This window comes from Elaeis guineensis, chromosome 7 (assembly GCF_000442705.2).
Source record: "Elaeis guineensis isolate ETL-2024a chromosome 7, EG11, whole genome shotgun sequence".
Classification (NCBI taxonomy): Eukaryota; Viridiplantae; Streptophyta; class Magnoliopsida; order Arecales; family Arecaceae; genus Elaeis; species Elaeis guineensis.
Window position 1 is genome coordinate 90,096,756 of NC_025999.2, and position 18,787 is coordinate 90,115,542.

General features: G+C 38.7%; 1 protein-coding gene across 2 annotated transcripts; it reads right to left on the reverse strand.

Annotated features, from left to right (window-relative positions):
• Positions 1–9,829: 9,829 nt before the first annotated feature.
• On the reverse strand, positions 9,830–12,279 carry LOC105048434 (uncharacterized). Of its 2 annotated transcripts, none has more exons than XM_073261481.1 (6): positions 11,930–12,279; positions 11,485–11,843; positions 11,053–11,409; positions 10,563–10,937; positions 10,252–10,448; positions 9,830–10,157 (listed from the first exon to the last, which is right to left on the reverse strand). In XM_073261481.1, exons 1-6 carry the CDS (start codon positions 12,175–12,177, stop codon positions 9,912–9,914), a joined length of 1,782 nt encoding a protein of 593 aa, XP_073117582.1. In that variant the 5' UTR covers positions 12,178–12,279; the 3' UTR covers positions 9,830–9,911. The 2 variants fall into 2 exon arrangements, with proteins under 2 accessions (XP_073117582.1, XP_010926038.1); XM_010927736.4 differs by having other exon boundaries at positions 10,252–10,454; positions 11,930–12,261.
• Between the last annotated feature and the right edge of the window lie 6,508 nt (positions 12,280–18,787).

The window sequence follows — 18,787 nt, forward strand, 5'->3', positions numbered from 1 at the left end:
CAAAAAAAAAAAATTTGATATAAGCCTTTTAAGAATAGGACAAAAATAGAGCCAGATCGATTCCGGATATAAGAGAAATTCTTTGTGCACCATGCATGGTGCAGAATGCACGCACCATATGTGATGATTGACTCACATTTGAGATCGGACAGCGGTGTGAATTTTTTTTTATCAGATCCGTGCATGAGCCAATCACCACGTGCACCGGTTCGTACACCACACACGGTGTCACGTCCCGAATCCAATATCCGGATCGGATACGTGATGGCCGCACACTTCTTAGAGTAAGCCCTAAAGAATATGCAAGGCCAAATTAAATCATTACAACCTTATCAACCATAATATTTAATTTCAATAATAATTCATAAAACTTGCATAATTACAATTAACATTCCTTCAATCCTTTGATCAGGTATTAACGGTACTCTATCTATGCATCCGTTCACCCATAAATCTAAGCCATAACCAATCATGAACGTCCTGTAACTCTGAGAAGAAAAAGAAAGATGAAGATGTGTGAGCTTTACAGCCCAGTAAGAATTTTCATATCACACTGATATAATAATATAATCTAAAAATAAAGATAAATAATAAAATATAAAATCTGATATTCAATGTTTAGAATAATACAAATATCCATAAATTTTCTGTCTTATTAAAATAGATGCATTATCATATGTTAACAGATGAAACACTTTTATTCAACAATTATTTCATGTCTTATCTTTCATTTCTCTTTTCATAATCACATGATTTTTAACATTTTCTTTCTGGCTCTGGACTATCCAAGTCTATACCTCAGTCATCATCCGGATCGAATCCACTTAAAAAGCCTTTCAAGACTGTCCCAGGATGAGCTCCTGGCCGGCTGTCCCACGTACGAAAGTCCGTGAGAGGCTGTCCCAGGCATAAGCTCCTGACGGACTGTCCCAGGCATGAACTCCTGACCGGCTAAAAAGAGAGAAAATTCATGAAGAGAGAGAAAATTTTAGAGAGAGAAAGTGAAGAGAGAAAATAGAGAGAGAAAATTTTCGTATCTTTCAGACAAGGCAATCATGATCGAGATCATCAAAGATCATATCAGGATGACTCAATATGGATTAACCATGATTGATGTTATCAATTTTGAATAAAGATCGGATCGGAATCTAATCTACTGCATGAATTTTGGAGCAATCTCAGATCATCTTATTTTTATCTCAAGTTTATCCTAAGATCCGTGATGAAATCAAAGAGAGAAAGATACTAGAGAGATAAAATCCATAAAGAGAGAAAAAAATCTAGAGAGAGAAATTGAAGAGAGAAGGTAAAGAAAGGAGAGAGGAAAGAAGAAGAGAAAGGAGGGAGAGGAGAGAGAGAAAATTCTCTCTTTCCTTCTTTTTTTTTCTATTTTTGTTTTGTTTTGTTTTGTTTTCTTTTTCTTTTTCTTTTTCTCTTTTTTCTTTTCTTTTTCTTTTCTTTTTTTTCTTTTTTTTCCTTCTTCTTCCCACGGCCTCCGTTGGGCCGAACAGGAGACGGACGAGGGGGCTCCAGTTTGGCTCCAGCGAGGGATGACAGCATGGCCGAATGTCCGGCAGCAGGTGGAGACGGTGGTGGAGCCAAGGATGGCCGGCGATGAGGTTCGGCCGGTAGGAGATTTAAAGAATTTGAAAAACAGGGGATCCGCCCCTTTTCTTTTTATTTTTTGGTCATTGGCCGGTCACCGGCGGTCAAGACCTTCAGAGAAGAGGAATAGAGAGATGAGGATTCGGTCTCGGAGATGAGACGCCACAACCGGCGGCACCGGTGGCCGAAAAAGAGAGGAAAGGATTCCGACCGAATAGGGGTTTCCTGTTTCATGGAATTTTTGGCGATCCCGACGGCCGGCGAGGAGTCTAAAACCATGAGAAGAAAGAGAAGAGGGAGAGGAAGAAAGATTGAACCCTCACCTGAACTCCGGTGGTCTCTTCGACCTTCGATTTCCGACGAACACAAGAAGAGGGTGCCGTGGCTTCCAAGGGAAAAAGAGGAGGAATCAAGCTTGAAGATCGTCGGTGGAGGTTTGAGAGGGAGAAGAGAGACTTATTTATAGAAGATCCTAGAGTTTTAAGAGTCTTAGAACTTTTTTTCGATTGGGATTCATCGGAGGAGTCTTCTTCTGTTCCTTTTTTTTTTTTTGAACTGTGGGCTGATTCTGGGCCCAATTGGGCCGGGTGTTACATTCTCCCCCCTTTCAAATAATTTTGTCCTCAAAATTAACTTATGTTGTTTGAGATATATTCTAAATATATATATATATACATGTATCATGTCATTCTCACGCTTCCAATAATGTTTTACATATTATTTATTTCTCATGATCTTGTTATAACAAAAATTATTTGAAATCTCAAACTCATCCCTTCTTATTGATTTCTCAATTTTTTGAAGAACTGTAACATTTTAGACTTGTATTAATATACCACCGTTATTTGTCTAATACATTCCACTCGAAATTCATAATTATCTCAGACTATCCTTGATAGAAAATAAATAAAAGTCAAACATCGGGCACTCTTCACAATCATCGATTTCTTTCTTCTGTTGACCTTCCAACAAATTTTATATGTAGACTTTCATCTTAAGAAAACCTCAATCTTCTATATCAGTCCAAGTAACAATATTAAATTTTAAAAAAAATATGAGATCTATGTCAGGACATTCTAAGTTTGAACTAATATCAGAACTATCAAGCTGTTAATAAACTTGAGATATCTAGAATTTCTTGGTATTATCTACAATGAAGCAACCTACTGACAAAAATTATCTGACTATGATCAGATTAGATCAAAATTTATAGCATCCTTTCATTATCAATAAAATCCTTCCTTATTTACAACTAATATATTTCATCATAATATCTTTTGATTTAAAAGATTAATATTTTTAATTAATTTAATCCACCATGCTTTTACTGCGTATTTATAGGTCTATCAAAGATAAAATATCCTTGTATGTTAGATCAATCAAAGGTAGATCCAACTTTTAAATTTTATATAAAATTTAGAGCAAAACTTTAAGTTTCTTTATCTTTACTATCTGTTGGGCATAGCACATTAAAATTAAATCTTGATCCATTTCTTATGTTTGAAATCATTGTATAAGCTTCATCACTCTTCAAAAATCTAACATATTTGAAATTAATTAGAGTTAATCTTAGATTTACCTTACAATCATTTAGATGATTTTTAAATCAATTTTTTTTAAAAGAATTAATTCTAACTTGACAAACTAGAAGAACTCAAGCCAACATCCTTAAGTAGAATCAACTTGATTATTTCTTATAGAGCTCCCTTCATCACAACCCTTAATATTAATCAATAAATTCATACAAAAATCTTGTCCCTTGTATAAGTCATTCAAAATTTAACACTAACAAGATGTCTTAGTTTAATTTAAAAAAAATTCAAACTTTGACTTGAATAATTAATACACTTCACCATCTTCAACAATCACAAGAAAAAATTAAAAAAATCTAATCCAAAGATAGTAATACAAATTATTAAAGATTTCATCATAACCTGTATATCATATTCTGACAAAATAAATTTTCTTCTTTAATTTAACAACAATATCAAAATACTTTTAATTCACTTAGAAAAGTAAACTTTTGACTTGAAATTCAATGCAACTTGAAAGGTCAAGGAATCATATTCAGAATATGATATTTTGAGTAACCAAAGATTTTACCAAGATGTGTATCTCATATTCTCATAATAAAATTCAAGTATATTTTTCATCTAAGATTGAGTTTTATATATGACCTCTTATAGGTTCAGTGTTCAAAAATATTTCTTTCTTATATGATGTAATTTTTTCTTAGACCATACCCTAATTAACTTTCTTTGATAAGTCCAAAATTCATAATGCTCAGATAATTATCATCGAAATTAAAAAAAAAATATCATGATCTTCAATCATATAAGTTTTATATTCTAAAATCATCTAGTATACTCAACATAACTTATCAATACCTCCCACTTCATTCCAAGGTCAACTCTTTTCATACTTAGGTCAACCTTACTAATTGAAATCTAAGATATAACTCATCAATTCTATTATAGATATCACATGCCATTTATGCATAAATTTCATCTTAATATCTATTGATTCGAAATCTAATTACTGAATCATTTGTTTTATGTCTATCATGTTCCTTATGATCATAACCTAAGTTTAAATATCATTAAAGTTATAATTTCAAATAATTATAATCTTAAGCTCAAATACCACTTAAATCATATTCTCTAATGATCATAACCTAAACTATAATATCATTCTATTATATCCTTAATGATTATAACCTTAAACTCTGATATTATCTATCATACTCTATTGATTAATTATCTCAAAGTTTTGATATCACTTATTTGACAATCCCTAGTGACCTTAAACCTGAGCTCTAATACTGTTCTATCATATTCTCTGATATCACTCTGTCACATCCTATTGATCATGCATAAAGTTTTGATATCAGTTCATAATCCCTAGTGACTTAAACCTAAGCTCTAATATCATTTTATCAAATCTTAATCACTTATATCATAATCCCCAATGATCATAACTTAAACTCTGTTATTACTCTGTAATATTTAAATCACTTATATTATAATTCTTAATGATCATAACTTGAGCTCTGATACTACTTTATCATATCCTATTGATCTTACATAAAGTTTTTAATATCTCTTCATAATCTCTGATGATCTTAAACCTAAGCTCTGATACCATTTTGTCACGTCCCGAACCCAACATTCGGATCGGATACGTGATGGCTGCACACTCCTTAGAGCAAGCCCTAAAGAATATGCAAGGCCAAATTAAATCATTACAACCTTATCAACCATAATATTTAATTTCAATAATAATTTATAAAACTTGCATAATTACAATTAACATTCCTTCAATCCTTTGATCAGGTATCAACGGTACTCTATCTATGCATCCGCTCACCCATAAATCTAAGCAATAGCCAATCATGAACGTCCTGTAACTCTGAGAAGAAAAAGAAAGATGAAGAGGTGTGAGCTTTACAGTCCAATAAAAATTTTCATATCACACTGATATAATAATATAATCTAAAAATAAAGATAAACAATAAAATATAAAATCCGATGTTCAATGTTCAGAATAATGCAAATATCCATAAATTTTCTGTCTTGTTAAAACAGATGCATCATCATATGTTAACAGGTAAAACACTTTTATTCAACAATTATTTTATGTCTTATCTTTCATTTTTTTTTTCATAATCACATGATTTTTAACATTTTCTTTCTGACTCTGGACTATCTAAGTCTATACCTCAGTCATCATCCGGATCGAATCCACTTGAAAAGCCTTTCAAGGCTGTCCCAGGATGAGCTCCTAACTAGCTGTCCCACGTACGAAAGCCCGTGAGAGACTGTCCTAGGTATAAGCTCCTGACAGGCTGTCCCAGGCATGAGCTCCTGACCGACTGATCCATCTGTAAGCCAGTGGAAGCTGTCCCAGGCATAAGCTCCTGGCGGGCTGTCCCAAACATAAGCTCCTGGCCGGTTGTTCTACATGACAAGGCTAGTCCATACCATATATCTCTTTCTTTTCATTTAATCATTATGTGTTGATTTCATCAAATCAATTTCGACTTACATTATGATCAATTCAGATATATCATATTCATATAATCATGCCATCAATCTCTGATACATATATATTGACATAACATACTCATGCTCAAAATCAAATAACAGCATCTCAGATATAATAAATTCATCGATCTCAAATCTGACGATGCAAAACCAATGATGCAAGACCAACAGTAAAATAACATATATATAATAGTGATCATGTATAGGGATTCTTATCTTTACCGGTGACTGATCTAAGCACAGAAATCAATGTTCTTCTTTGATTTATGAATCTTTAACAAAATATTTCACTCGATATCATATGCAGACAATCATCTCTTCATGATCCTGATCAATATAAAAATCATATATAGAGAAATTACCGATAATCGATCCTAATAACACAAATCGAGGACCTCTCTTAGGATTAATCAAAATTAGGATTTATCTAAGTATCTGGATCCTCCACTGATCCATAAGACTTCTAGAGAGAGAAAATTCATGAAGAGAGAAAAAAATTTAGAGAGAGAAAGTAGAGAGAGAAAGTGAAGAGAGAAAATAGAGAGAAAAAATTTTGTATCCTTCAGACGAGGCAATCATGATCGAGATCATCAAAGATCATATCAGGGCGACTCAATATGGATTAATCATGATTGATGTTATCAATTTCGAATAAAAATCGGATCGGGATCTAATCTACTGTACGAATTTCGGAGCAATCTCAGATCATCTTATTTTCATCTCAAGTTTATCCTAAGATCCGTGATGAAATCAAAGAGAGAAAGATACTAGAGAGATAAAATCCATAAAGAGAGAGAAAAAGGTCTAGAGAGAGAATCTAGAGAGAGAAATTGGAGAGAGAAGGTAGAGAGAGGAGAGAGGAAAGAGGAAGAGAAAGGAGGGAGAGGAGAGAGAGAAAATTCTCTCTTTCCTTTTTTTTTTTTTTTTTCTATTTTTGTTTTGTTTTGTTTTCTTTTTCTTTTTCTTTTTCTCTTTTTCCTTTTCTTTTTCTTTTTCTTTTTCTTTTTCCTTTTCTTTTTTCTTTTTCTTCTTCTTCCCACGGCCTCCTTTGGGCTGAACAGGGGACGGACGAGGGGGCTCCAGCTTGGCTCCGGCGAGGGATGGCAGCATGGCTGAATGTCCGGCAGCAGGTGGAGACGGTGGTGGAGCCAAGGATGGCCGGCGATGAGGTTCGACCGGCAGGAGATTTAAAGAATTTGAAAAACAGGGGATCCGCCCCTTTTCTTTTTATTTTTCGGTCATTGGCCGGTCACCGGCGGTCAAGACCTTCAGGGAAGAGGGATAGAGAGATGAGGGTCCGGTCTCGGGGATGAGACACCGCAACCGGCGGCGCTAGTGGCTAAAAAAGAGAGGAAAGGGTTCCGGCCGAACAGGGGTTTCCTGTTTCATGGAATTTTCGGCGATCCCGACGGCCGGCGAGGAGTCTAAAACCTTGGGAAGAAAGAGAAGAGGGAGAGAAAGAAAGATTGAACCCTCACCTGAACTCCGGTGGTCTCTTCGACCTTCGATTTTCGACGAACATAAGAAGAGGGTGCCGTGGCTTACAAGGGAAAAAGAGGAGGAATCAGGCTTGAAGATCGCCGGTGGAGGTTTGAGAGGGAGAGGGGAGGCTTATTTATAGAGGATCCTAGAGTTTTAAGAGTCCTAGAACTCTTCTCCGATCGGGATTCATCGGAGAAGAAGACCGTTCTTTTTTTTTTTTTTTGAACCGTGGGCTGATTTTGGGCCTAATTGGGCCGGGTGTTACACACGGTGCACAAAGAATTTCTCTCGATATAAACATTGGGTCTAATTATACTGTAGAGCCCGGCTAGCCCAATGTTTGATCAGCTCTATTGTGTAATCCACCCTGTTCCTTAGCTGATCGTTCATGGACTCGAATTGCAGGAACCAAAGAATTAGCATTTGTGCGATGCCATGTCATCTTCCGACACTTAGCATTTGTGCGATGCCATATCATCTTCCGACACAACCCTATTTGTCGCCGCGTGTGTTTTCTTATTTGATGGATAGCAAATATATATATAAAAAATTACATACGATCTATGTATCGTTTTTCGTCTTTATACTGATGACGAGAGTACTGCTAATCATTTCAAAGAAATAGTTGGAAATTGTCTGTGTCAAATCCTTAAGAAATCATCTTCAAAACTTGAGCATGTTACCTCCTCTATTTGGAGAAGTAATATAATCAGTGGGTTATAACCTAGTTAGGATCTAGATATCAATTCTAATAATGCAAACAAGTTGTATTAGGTTTATTTTTTTGGTACAAGGTATTATTAGGTTTATTCAAAGTTGAATGCAACTTCAATCCAAGCAGTTGAAAGTCGAGCTAAATTTTGGCATGAAATAAATAAGGGAGTACATTTACCAACTCCCACAACTCTATATAGGTGCAAGAACGGCTTGCATTTAATGGATAGTGTGCTAAATTTTGGTATAATACTAAGCGTATATTGTATGTATGTATATGTATACATATACAAGATAATGATTATGAGATGCCTCCAAAAAAATGAACTACGAAAACATAAGGTTGTTTGCAAAATGGGGGCACCTTGACGCCGCATACACCAAGGCTAATCTAACACACATATTCATGCTCACTTCGTTTGCACCCAATGTTTCATTTGAGTAGGGATCATTTTGTTTCCTGGAAAATGACTTTGCTTGTTTCCTATGGCTTTATAACTTTGACTGGATCTGAAATCGATTTTGCCCATGTATTGATGGTCTAAGATAGGATTTTCATACTCCCATATGCAATTTGTTGGAATATGATGAAAAATATCCGAAGATCACTTATTGCGGCTTGCAAGATTATCCCTCTGTTTTATTTTTTTTGGTAGACTAGCTAGACTAGCAAGGTGCTTTAAGACACCATTGCCACTTACAAACTGAGACTAACTTGTGTTGGACATGACTCGGACCTGCTCACGAAGTTAGATTCGCCAAGCCCGAACCCACAAATGAACAGGCCTATATTTTTTAAGGCAAGAATACCATATTGAGTGACTGGGATTTGCCATTGCATTTTTTTCTGCAAACTTGGAATACTCTTTCTCGCCGATCTGGTGTGGATTCTTCTTGGTTGGTGAATACATGGTGACACGCATTCCTCAAAAAGATATATAGTGACACAAATGTTATCCTTTATGCAGAAGAAAAATGATAATATGTTATGTTAGGCTTCAAATTAATGATGCCCATGTTGTTCTTCGGTTCTTCTTGATAATAGGAGACGTGATATTTTAATTTGAGCCACTAATAGCACCTTAGGACGTATTAGGGTATACTGAATAGAAGGGGAGAAGCCGATGATTAAGTGAAGAAAGCAATTAAATCTAACATCATAATGGTTTTTTTCTTTTTTTATGCATTTACTTTTATTACTTGCTACAAGTTTAGTTCCCCTGATTGACTAATTAGGACTGTGACTGGTCTTGCTAACTTGGATCCCCCACTTCTTCTAGTAATGTTGCTAGCGACTTAATTTAGTTGCTAATGATCTCAAATTCTTTAAAAGTTATCTTTACCCGCCCCCAAGAATCTTTGTCTGAAATGGTTGAATAAAATACCATAATCAAATAACTTAGCACGTGCACTGCACCTTGCTGACCTACAACCAGGTTTGAAATAAGGGACATCAAATAGTTGTGGCACAAAGAGAACTTAAACTATTTCTTTTCTTTTCTTTCCTCCAAATATGCTGTCCCATGGATATGTTTGATTAAGACTTGAGGGCCATAAACTTTGCTCTGACTCGCACAAAAGTTGTGTAGTCACATACATTGGATGACGCATGAGCCACAATCTCCAAAATATTAACAAAGTCATTCCATGCTCTACATGGACGTCTGATTTGTAGTTTGCCCTCATCTTCTTTTAACCTAAAACCCATGTTCTACCCACCCACTATTACGTACCAATCCCCCTCGTAAAGCAAAAGAAAGCTAAAGTTGCGCTTGTCTCTATCCCTCCTCTCGTCCCACCCTCATGCCTCTCACTTTTTCTTAACTTTGTCTTTCAATGCTGATGAAGAAATCCTACACCTTTCACCTTTTTCTGAACAACATGCCTTCCAAATCCTCAAAATCCATGTCATCACATGCAGCCATGTTGAGATATGGCCTCTTAGTTTTCCATATCTTTACATTGATTTGCTTTTATAGAGAAGGTTGGAAATGCATATTCTCATATCTAAGTACTTTATCTAGTCATCAAGCAACCTAAAGTAAAGTAGATTATACAAGGGTGGGGTCAGTGAACGGGGAAAAAGAGGGGGGAGGAATCTCTTTCTATTTTCCCATTCCCAACTCTCACTTTGCTCATCTTCTCTTCACACCAATGCAGCTGCTCCGAACTGATGTCAGGCATCCTCAAAACCCTTGAAACAACCTTCATGTCTATTAGGCTTATCAGTATCTCCATCTCCTGTTCCTCTTTTATCCTCCTCTTCTTCAGACATTTCCGCTGCCTCCCGAGGTCTTTGAGCCTCCTCTTCTTCTGAAACATATTATGTTAAGAACAACATAAGACTACCAATAAAGTGCAAGGGGGAAAAAGGATGGTAGACCTTATCTAAGGCAGTGCAACCTACCTTTTTGTTGGCTTTCTTGAGCAAATGAAGAAGAGTTGGATCTACCGAGCTTGATTTCTTCTTTATGAGAGATTTCAACATTTGGCGGTAGCTTTGCTTATCGGCCTTGAGAAAATTCATGAAGGTCCGGATTGCATCTTCCAATATCTTTAAAAATTCAGTAGATGAAATCATTTCTTCCTTATCTCCATCAGCCTCTGAATCTTTTCATCGAACAATTGAAAACAGCACCAAAAAGGTAAGATTAAACATAATTTACTAGGAAAGAAAGGCACTGTGGTTGTCAAGTAGCACTCCGAAAACCATGGTACCTTTGAATTCGGGAACTTGGAGCAACTTTGGAGAGGAAATCCTCACCCGGGCGTAGACTTCAGGCCTTCGACCGCGCTCATAAGGCTCATTTTCTATGAAACGTTGCAACAGGACATCAAACTGCTGGAACTGCTGAGCGATTCGCGCAGGGCAGCAGTAACCTTCCATGTCTCGGTTGGAATGCACTCGCCGGAAATTGGTATGATTCCAATTGAGAGCTTCCCATGTCAAACAAATCTGAGCCACATAAGCACTCTCCAATTCCAAATACGGATCCCTGCCTCCCCTTGATGAGTTCTTATTTTTTGTCACTAATTTGTGAACTATCCTCTCAGAAATTGATCTTGGTTGGAACTTTATAGACCTCAGTGACTCTGAAAGCAAGTATTTACACGAAACCAGTTGGTAACTGACGGCACAAAGGAAACCCCAAAAAAAAAAAAAAAAAAAAACGTTGAGGGAATTATTGGGAAGGATCTATTGAAGAACCTGCTTCACTGAGTTTTTGTGCACTGACTCGGTCGAAGAACATCATCTCCTCGTCGTACTTGCGGAACAGTGTGTATGACTCCCAGTTGGAGGAGCTCCTCCGGGATGAAGACGAGAAGGGATATTCCGTCTCCGAATCCCTGAGGATTGCAGAGCTTCTCCATTCGATGGAGCTCTTCGACGTAGACTCGCCGGTGAGGGATCCACCAAAATTTTCCTTGAGATCAACATGGACTTCCTCAACCCGGAACGACGTTTTGCTCTCTGTGTCAGAGTTGTTGACGGCAAGGAATTTCTCGTGCTCCCAAAAATTCTTCTCTTCGTGATTCTGGTGAGTTTCTTTTTCATGACTCGTGTCTGTTAAACAGCACAAGCGATGTCAGGACAAGAGAGTCAAATCGTAAGATTCACGACTTAGACTTGGGTGATTACCTTCGCAGGTAACATTCTCCGATGCCAATATGATTGGACTTGGACAATCCGATGGCGTTGGCACGTCGGTTATCAGATCATTACTGGACTCGGTTCCAAGATTCTCATTGTCGAGATTCTCTGGAGGGGAACCGTGCAGAGATTCCGAAACAAAGGCATCCTCTAGTTCCAAGGAATGCTTCTCATTGGAATCTTTTCCTTGCTCGGTAAGCAGGGAATCCTCGCCACTGCTTTCGCTGTAGAAGAAAAGCAGGTCTTCTCTGCAAACCGCGTCGGCGACCAAGCCATCCTTCTCTAAGTGCTCATCGGAGGTCGATACGGGCTCGTTCTCGTGTTGAAGAGCACTGAGCTGAACATCCCTGCATTAGAAGTGGTTGGTTGGTCAGTGACACACACACACACACGCGCACGCACGCACACACAGAGGGAGGGAGGGAGGAGTTACCCTTGGCCTTTGGAGATGACTCTATGAAGGAGAAAGGTGAAGAGCTTGGTGAGGAGGTAGGAGGAGAGGTGGATAAGAAGAAGGAAGAAGCTGAGAGAGATGGAGGCATTTTGGAGAAACATCACACCCTCTTCCTTCTGGCAGGGGAAGGTGGTGTGGCCATGGCAATGAAGGCAGTAGATTGGCTCACTGGGAGTCTCCAGGCCAAGCACCGCGAGAAGGGCTGGGGGACAACTTCTATCATGCATTTATGATGGAGGAGGAAGTGGTTTTGCTTTTGATCACTTGCTAGAGATCACGATGACTTCTTTATTTAAGCAAAGCTGGGTGACATCAACCGGCTCTCAAACCGGGATAACAAAAATGGCCTCCAAAGCACGGATTGGGGACGCCCATGGGACCCAGTTTGATTGAAGCAAGCTAAAAACCGATCGAACTCGGAGTCCGGATCAAGTGACTTCACCCGAAAGCAAGTTGGTACGCCTCGGATATAAAGGATGTTTGTTTCATATGCTCTGGGCCCGGTTTGGCAAAAGAATCGAGATTTTAGCGATATATAAGCTTTATAACGGGTAGGGTTCACTTTGGGTAGGTTTAGTGGGGATTGGGCCTCATTTTTGTGTGGGGGATTAATGTTATGATCATAAGTAATGATCACGGCTTTGTTGTTTTTTTTTTTCACTTTGGATACATTTCAAGTATAAGAAATAGTGTTTGCATGAAATCTGATAATAAATATTGAAAAGGTAAATTTTTTTGTTAGATATTATATAATCTAATGATGCAATCAGGCTTGTAGCTTTTTTCTTAGAAATAGTTAGATACTAGATCTAACATATTTTTATTATGATAATGAAAATCATATCTTTTCACCTTTTCTTTATATAATGTATTCTCATCCTTTCGAGAAATATTATATAATCTAATTCCTCCATAAATTTTATAGTATCATCTTTTTAAAGAATGAATATTAAATTGTAAACCCACTTGATCTTAAACTAAATTGGTTAATTTAAAGTGGTTTCTTATTTATACAATATTTCTTGCACCAGTTAGAGTGCATAGGCAAACATCCTGCAACAATTATGACTGCGCAGCTCTACGGCATTAAGAATATATCACAATTTTATTTTGAATATGCACTAGTTTTTTTTTTTTTTTTTAGGAAATCATATGATTGATTTTCTAAAAAAAAAAAAGATTATTTGACTTCTTGCCATGTGAAAATGAATATGGGCATGCATATAGCTACAGAATGTCCTTGAATCATTACCTTCTTATGTATTGACTGAGATAATTAAGGACATGCATCTCTCGTTGTCGTAGAAGAATATGACGTTCTCATCACATATGTTCATTTTTGTAAAACAAAAAAGAAGGTGAAAATGCATATCTAGTCCTATTTAGTAAATGGAAATGCCATTATTTTTGTAGTGTGGGTAAGATAAAGCCTAATTAGCTGCTCCTCCACTATGGATGGCAATGGGTAGGGTTTGGGTCGGATAGTATACTACCCATCCCCAAACCCAAACTTAATACCCTATACCCAAACCCTACCCGATACCCAATCGGATAAGAAAAGAGATACCCATCCCCATACCCAACGGGTTCGGGGATACCCGTGGGTAACCCATTTTCCCATACCCAATGCATACCCGCCCCATACCCAACTCATGCCCATCCATTCTATAGCAAAAAAAAAAAATAAAATAATTTTATGCATATTATCAATCAAAAATAGAATTACCAATTATATATATATATATACATACATACATATGCACATACACACTTCTAACACACACACATACATACATGCATACATATACATACATACATATATATAATTATATATACGTATAGAGAGAGAGAGAGAGAGAAAGAGAGAGAGATCGTATATATGTGTGTGTATATGTGTGTGTGTGTATATATATATATATGTATATGTATATATATATATATATATATATATATGTATATGTATATGTATATGTATATTCGGATATGTATATATGTATATGTATATGTATATATATATTCGGATATGTATATATATATATATATGTATATATATATATATATATATATATATATATATATAGTCGGATATGAGTTCGGGTATTATCCATATCCATAGGTTCGGGTCGGGTTCGGGTAGAAAATAGCACTACCCATACCCTACCCATACCTGTACTATAGTTTTCGGGTTTTATCCAAACCCGAACCCAAACCCAGTCAAACCCTATTTTTCGGGTTTGACCGGGTTCGGATAGGGTGTATACCCATCGGGTCGGATTAATTTTGCCATCCCTATCCTCCACTGCTTGCTTAGCCTTTAGGGTTGGCTAAAACAATATCAAGTTGAGTTGTTTGTGCTAACCCAATATAATTATATTTAACTTCAAATAAAATAAAAAAATTGACAAAACTCCAAACATGGTGTACTAATTGCTACTCTAATTATGCTTGGATTCTTCTTTGTATAAAAAGGGTTATTATAATGCAAAGTAAATATTTATTTTAAAACAAACACTGAAAAGCAAAAACTACAATATTAGAAGATTGTTATAAAGATTTTCCTACTTGCTTTTGTCTGCAGTTTAGCTCCATTCCCAAGCGAAATTGTCACAATGAGCCCTCATCTACTGCACGTCAAAGATTGAAATTAACAGAATACTTGGTGATCAACTCATCAGTGGCGAACAGTTGATAGAAAACATAAATACTACAGACCAGCTCCTATCACACTCAGTTCTGCTTTGCAGCGTATCACCTGAAGATCCTAAACCATTGCCTCTGCCTTCAATTAGCTTGATTTTTTCTTTCTTCCTTTCTTTCCTTTTTTTTTTTTTTTGCTCATAAGGTTTATAGTTGTGGTGTATTGAAGCTCTATCTTTTTCTTTTTTGGTTTAGTTTCATTTCCTACTTTTGTTGTCGGTAAGACTTCCGGATCGTTCTGTGAGCTTGCATTAATTTAGAACAAAAAAGTGCGTAAGATGATGCATATCTGGGATCATCATTTAAAGCTTTGATCATCTTTAAAAGAACGTCTCCGCCCCTCCTTTCCTCTCCCTTTGCCCCATGCGCATCTGCTTCCGAGCGGCCTTGTAGTTCGAGCTTAAGCGATCATGAGGTTGAGCATGAGTGCAAGAGTTGCATCAGAAAGAAAAAATCTACTTCTTTATGGTGATGCCTCCCTTGCCTTTTGGCTTTAGAAAACTCGGCCCACGCTCTATTCATATGACCTCCACTTTAATCTTGTTGCCTGTCTGCCATATTAAACTTGCTACCATAGTTACTGTCACGACCGAAAAGGAAAGTGGAAAGAGTTAAATTTTATGTGCTAAGACCACTTTATATTGTAAGTTGAGCACTATGTGCTTTGTTAGCTAGACATGGTTATGGATATACTCGTTGACTCAGATAGGAAATGCCGTGGAGTCCAAATCTAGTGCTAGAATTTTTCCTGACAATTAGCATGCCACATGGCAGAGGATTGATACTTTAACTCATACCAATCTTCATGTTGTGCTAATCTTTTAATGCTTCATGGTGTCGTAGCTGTAAAGAGGCTTTTCACTGCGAGGATTTGGCCCCATAGCACTAGTGGAAATGGTTGACTTGCTAGCGTATAATTTACCATGCACATTCATGTATATTTCATTCGAAGTGTTAATTAATAAAATTTGTAAACAAGTCTGGTACATTTTGTGCAAATGGCGATAAATATGAAAAGTATTGTGCTATAGAAATTTATGGAATATTCTATGCATATCCTCGCAGATCATCACACGTCCAGATAAAAGTAGCATTGGCCAAAAAATTTCAATTTTCTCTAACTATTGTTAGCACTTGTTCTGACATGCACCCTCTGTGTATCTCCGTGTGTCACTTGTATCTAGACTAACTCAAATCTCAAATAATAATTCTGCTGTTGGGTAGATATCTTATCAGAATATCACCTTTCAAAATCTTTTCAGTATCATACAATATAGTAAGAAAAAAAAAATAAAATAAAAAATAATCAAAATACATAGATCAGTCATAAAAAGACTCGTTTCCACAGAGCATCAAACTTCACTATGAAAAAAAAATTTTAGAAAAGGAGATCTCACCCTCAATCCTCATACACTCAATTTCTCTCTCACTAGAAGTTTCCCTCACAAAAGCTCTTTCTTTTGGAAGACCCCCTGAACCCCTGAAGCGATCGACGTCCATTGTCCAGGAGCCTCCTGCTCCTTCTCTCTCAGCAATGCACGTTCTTGTTTCTCTCCTCACGGATTCCGTACGGCATCCACGGCAAAAACCAGACCACCACCCTTCTCTGTTGAGGCACAGGCCTTTTAAAAGCCTTAAACAAAGGTTTAAACCTAATTAGATTAGGTTTAGGTCTCCTAAACAAGCCAAATCAAGCTCCTGAACCGTCGGATCAAGACCGGAAACTCCCTGGACTGTCCGATCGTGATCGGTACATCGAATAGTACCGTGGATCGTGAGAAATGTGTAGAAAATGCCCACGCGGTTCGTCATGGACCACTCGGTCCACGGTGGATTGGGGTACAGAGCCCAAGCAAGGCACCTGGGCCTGGGTCGGTCCATGCGCTCGGGCCCGGGCCGCGAGTCTGGGTCGCGCGTCCTGCGCGTTGGCCCCGCCTGGGCCGCACTCCGTAGCCTACGGCCGTGCCGCTGCCGCTTTGCCGGCCATCCTCCGCCACCTCGGCTTATGTGCAATCTTCAAAAGTCCATATCTTCTCCGTCCGAGCTCCATTTTAGGTGATCTTAGTCTCGTTGGACTCCGTTTTTCATCGCGAACCTCGCTGTAGGCTCAATATGGGTTGAATCTTGAGGTGTCAAATTCTAACAATCTCCATCTCGACTCGATATTCGGCTTTCTCTTAACTTCGAGAGCTTCTGGATCTCCTCATCCCCATGCTCTGGGGCAATCGCCTGCTGATCATGGATAGACAAATATGGGAGTCAAGCCAGGCCGCTCGATCCCATCTCTATCATACGCTGTGCTTCTCTTGATCTGAGATCTGCTCGGGGCATCATCTTGCGGCAATAGGAATCTCACCTTGCGACGTTGCCTCTCGTCCTCCCGAGTCTCCTGTCTCATGCCCGATCCACCTCCTGGAGCTCCACCTCACTCTGGACTCCGTTTGGCTCCCGAAGCTCCACCTCGCATTGGGCTCCCCGCTAGGTAATAATGTTCTTTGCTCCCCTTCTTCCTCTCCAGCACAATCCTATCAACGCGTAGCACCCTCAAGATTCTTCCACCAGCTACCGTTCTGTAGCCTCTCGAATCCAGTATGCTAAGTGAGATAAGATTTCGCCTGAAATCGGATATGTATCGGACCTCCCCCAATCTCCTCACTGCACCGTCATGTGTCCTCCAACTGACCATCCCGATGCCTCTGATCGCACAGATCGATCCATCCGACAGATATACAATACCCTCACTATTCTTCAGGGAGTCAAACTGCTCCTCTCTGTAACATACATGATAAGGGCATGCAGAATCTAATATCCACTGCTAGAAAGAAGTAGATACTTCGTCAGATATCTCTAGGACATCTTCATCTGAATCGCTGCCGGTCGTCACTATAGCAGCCATTGTCCGATTTTTGAGTTGAGGGCAATCTCTGGCTAGATGCCCCAACTCCTCATATCAGTAACACCTGGCTTTGCTCAAGTCCCTCCTGGACTTGGACCGCCCTCGTCGTGATCTCCTGTCGCTCCGTCTACCATCTTTTGCTCCTCCAGAAGCCACCAAAGCTGAGCTACCGCCATCTGAGTTCGAAGCCGGATTCTCCCTCCTGAGAATCTCATTCTGGAGTATCGCCGCGGTGATCTCGTCCATCTTAATGGTGCTCTTCCCCACTAAAAAGGCAGTCACCAAGGACTCGTACGAAGGGAGAAGCGACGCCAGCAAAATTAGTGCCCTGGTCTTCTCCTTAACATTCTTGCCAATGCTGAGGAGGTCGGTGAGGATCTTCTAGAAGTAGTTGAGATGCTCCTGCACGCTCTGTCCTTCAGTCATCCATAGTTAGTAAAACTGCCTCAAGAGAAAAAGAGTATTGGTGAGAGATTCGTCATGTACAATTCCTCAAACTTCGACCATAGCATCATCGGAGAAGTCTCGCTCAGCATATGGATCACCACCTCATCCGCTAGGTACATGTGGATGGTACTCACCGCCTGCATCTGTAGTCGTTTCCAATCCCGCACCTCTATGGTGGTCAACTTTTCATCGCACAAGCGAGCATCGATCAACCCCTGTTGGATGAGCACGTCCTTCACCCTTGCCTGCCACAAGGAGAAATTGTTCTTACCATCAAACTTGTTGATCTCCATCTTGATTGATCCTGTCTTCTCCATCTTCAGTCTTACTCACCACTACTGCAATCTGCATTTTTGTACCGCCTTGCTTTGATACCACTTGTTGGGTGGATGTCTGGCCAGGACACCACTTCCCAGGACCTTTTTAGTACCATGCGATGCAGCAGAAAGAAAGAAGAAATAAAACAAAAAATAATCAAGATACGTGGATCAGCCACAAAAGGGCTCGCCTCCACGGGACATGCAAACTTCACTATGAAAAAAAATTTTTACAAAAGGAGATCTCACCCTCAACTCTCGTACACTCAATTTCTCTCTCACTAGAAGTTTCCCTCACAAAAGCTCTCTCTCTTGGAAGATTTTTCTGAACCCCTAAAGCGATCGGCGTCTACTGTCCAGGAGCCTCCTGCTCCTTCTCTCTCAGCAACGCACGCTTTTGTTTCTCTCCTCACGGATTTCGTATGGCGTCCACGGCAAAAACCAGACCACCACCCTTCTTTGTTGAGGCACAGGCCTTTT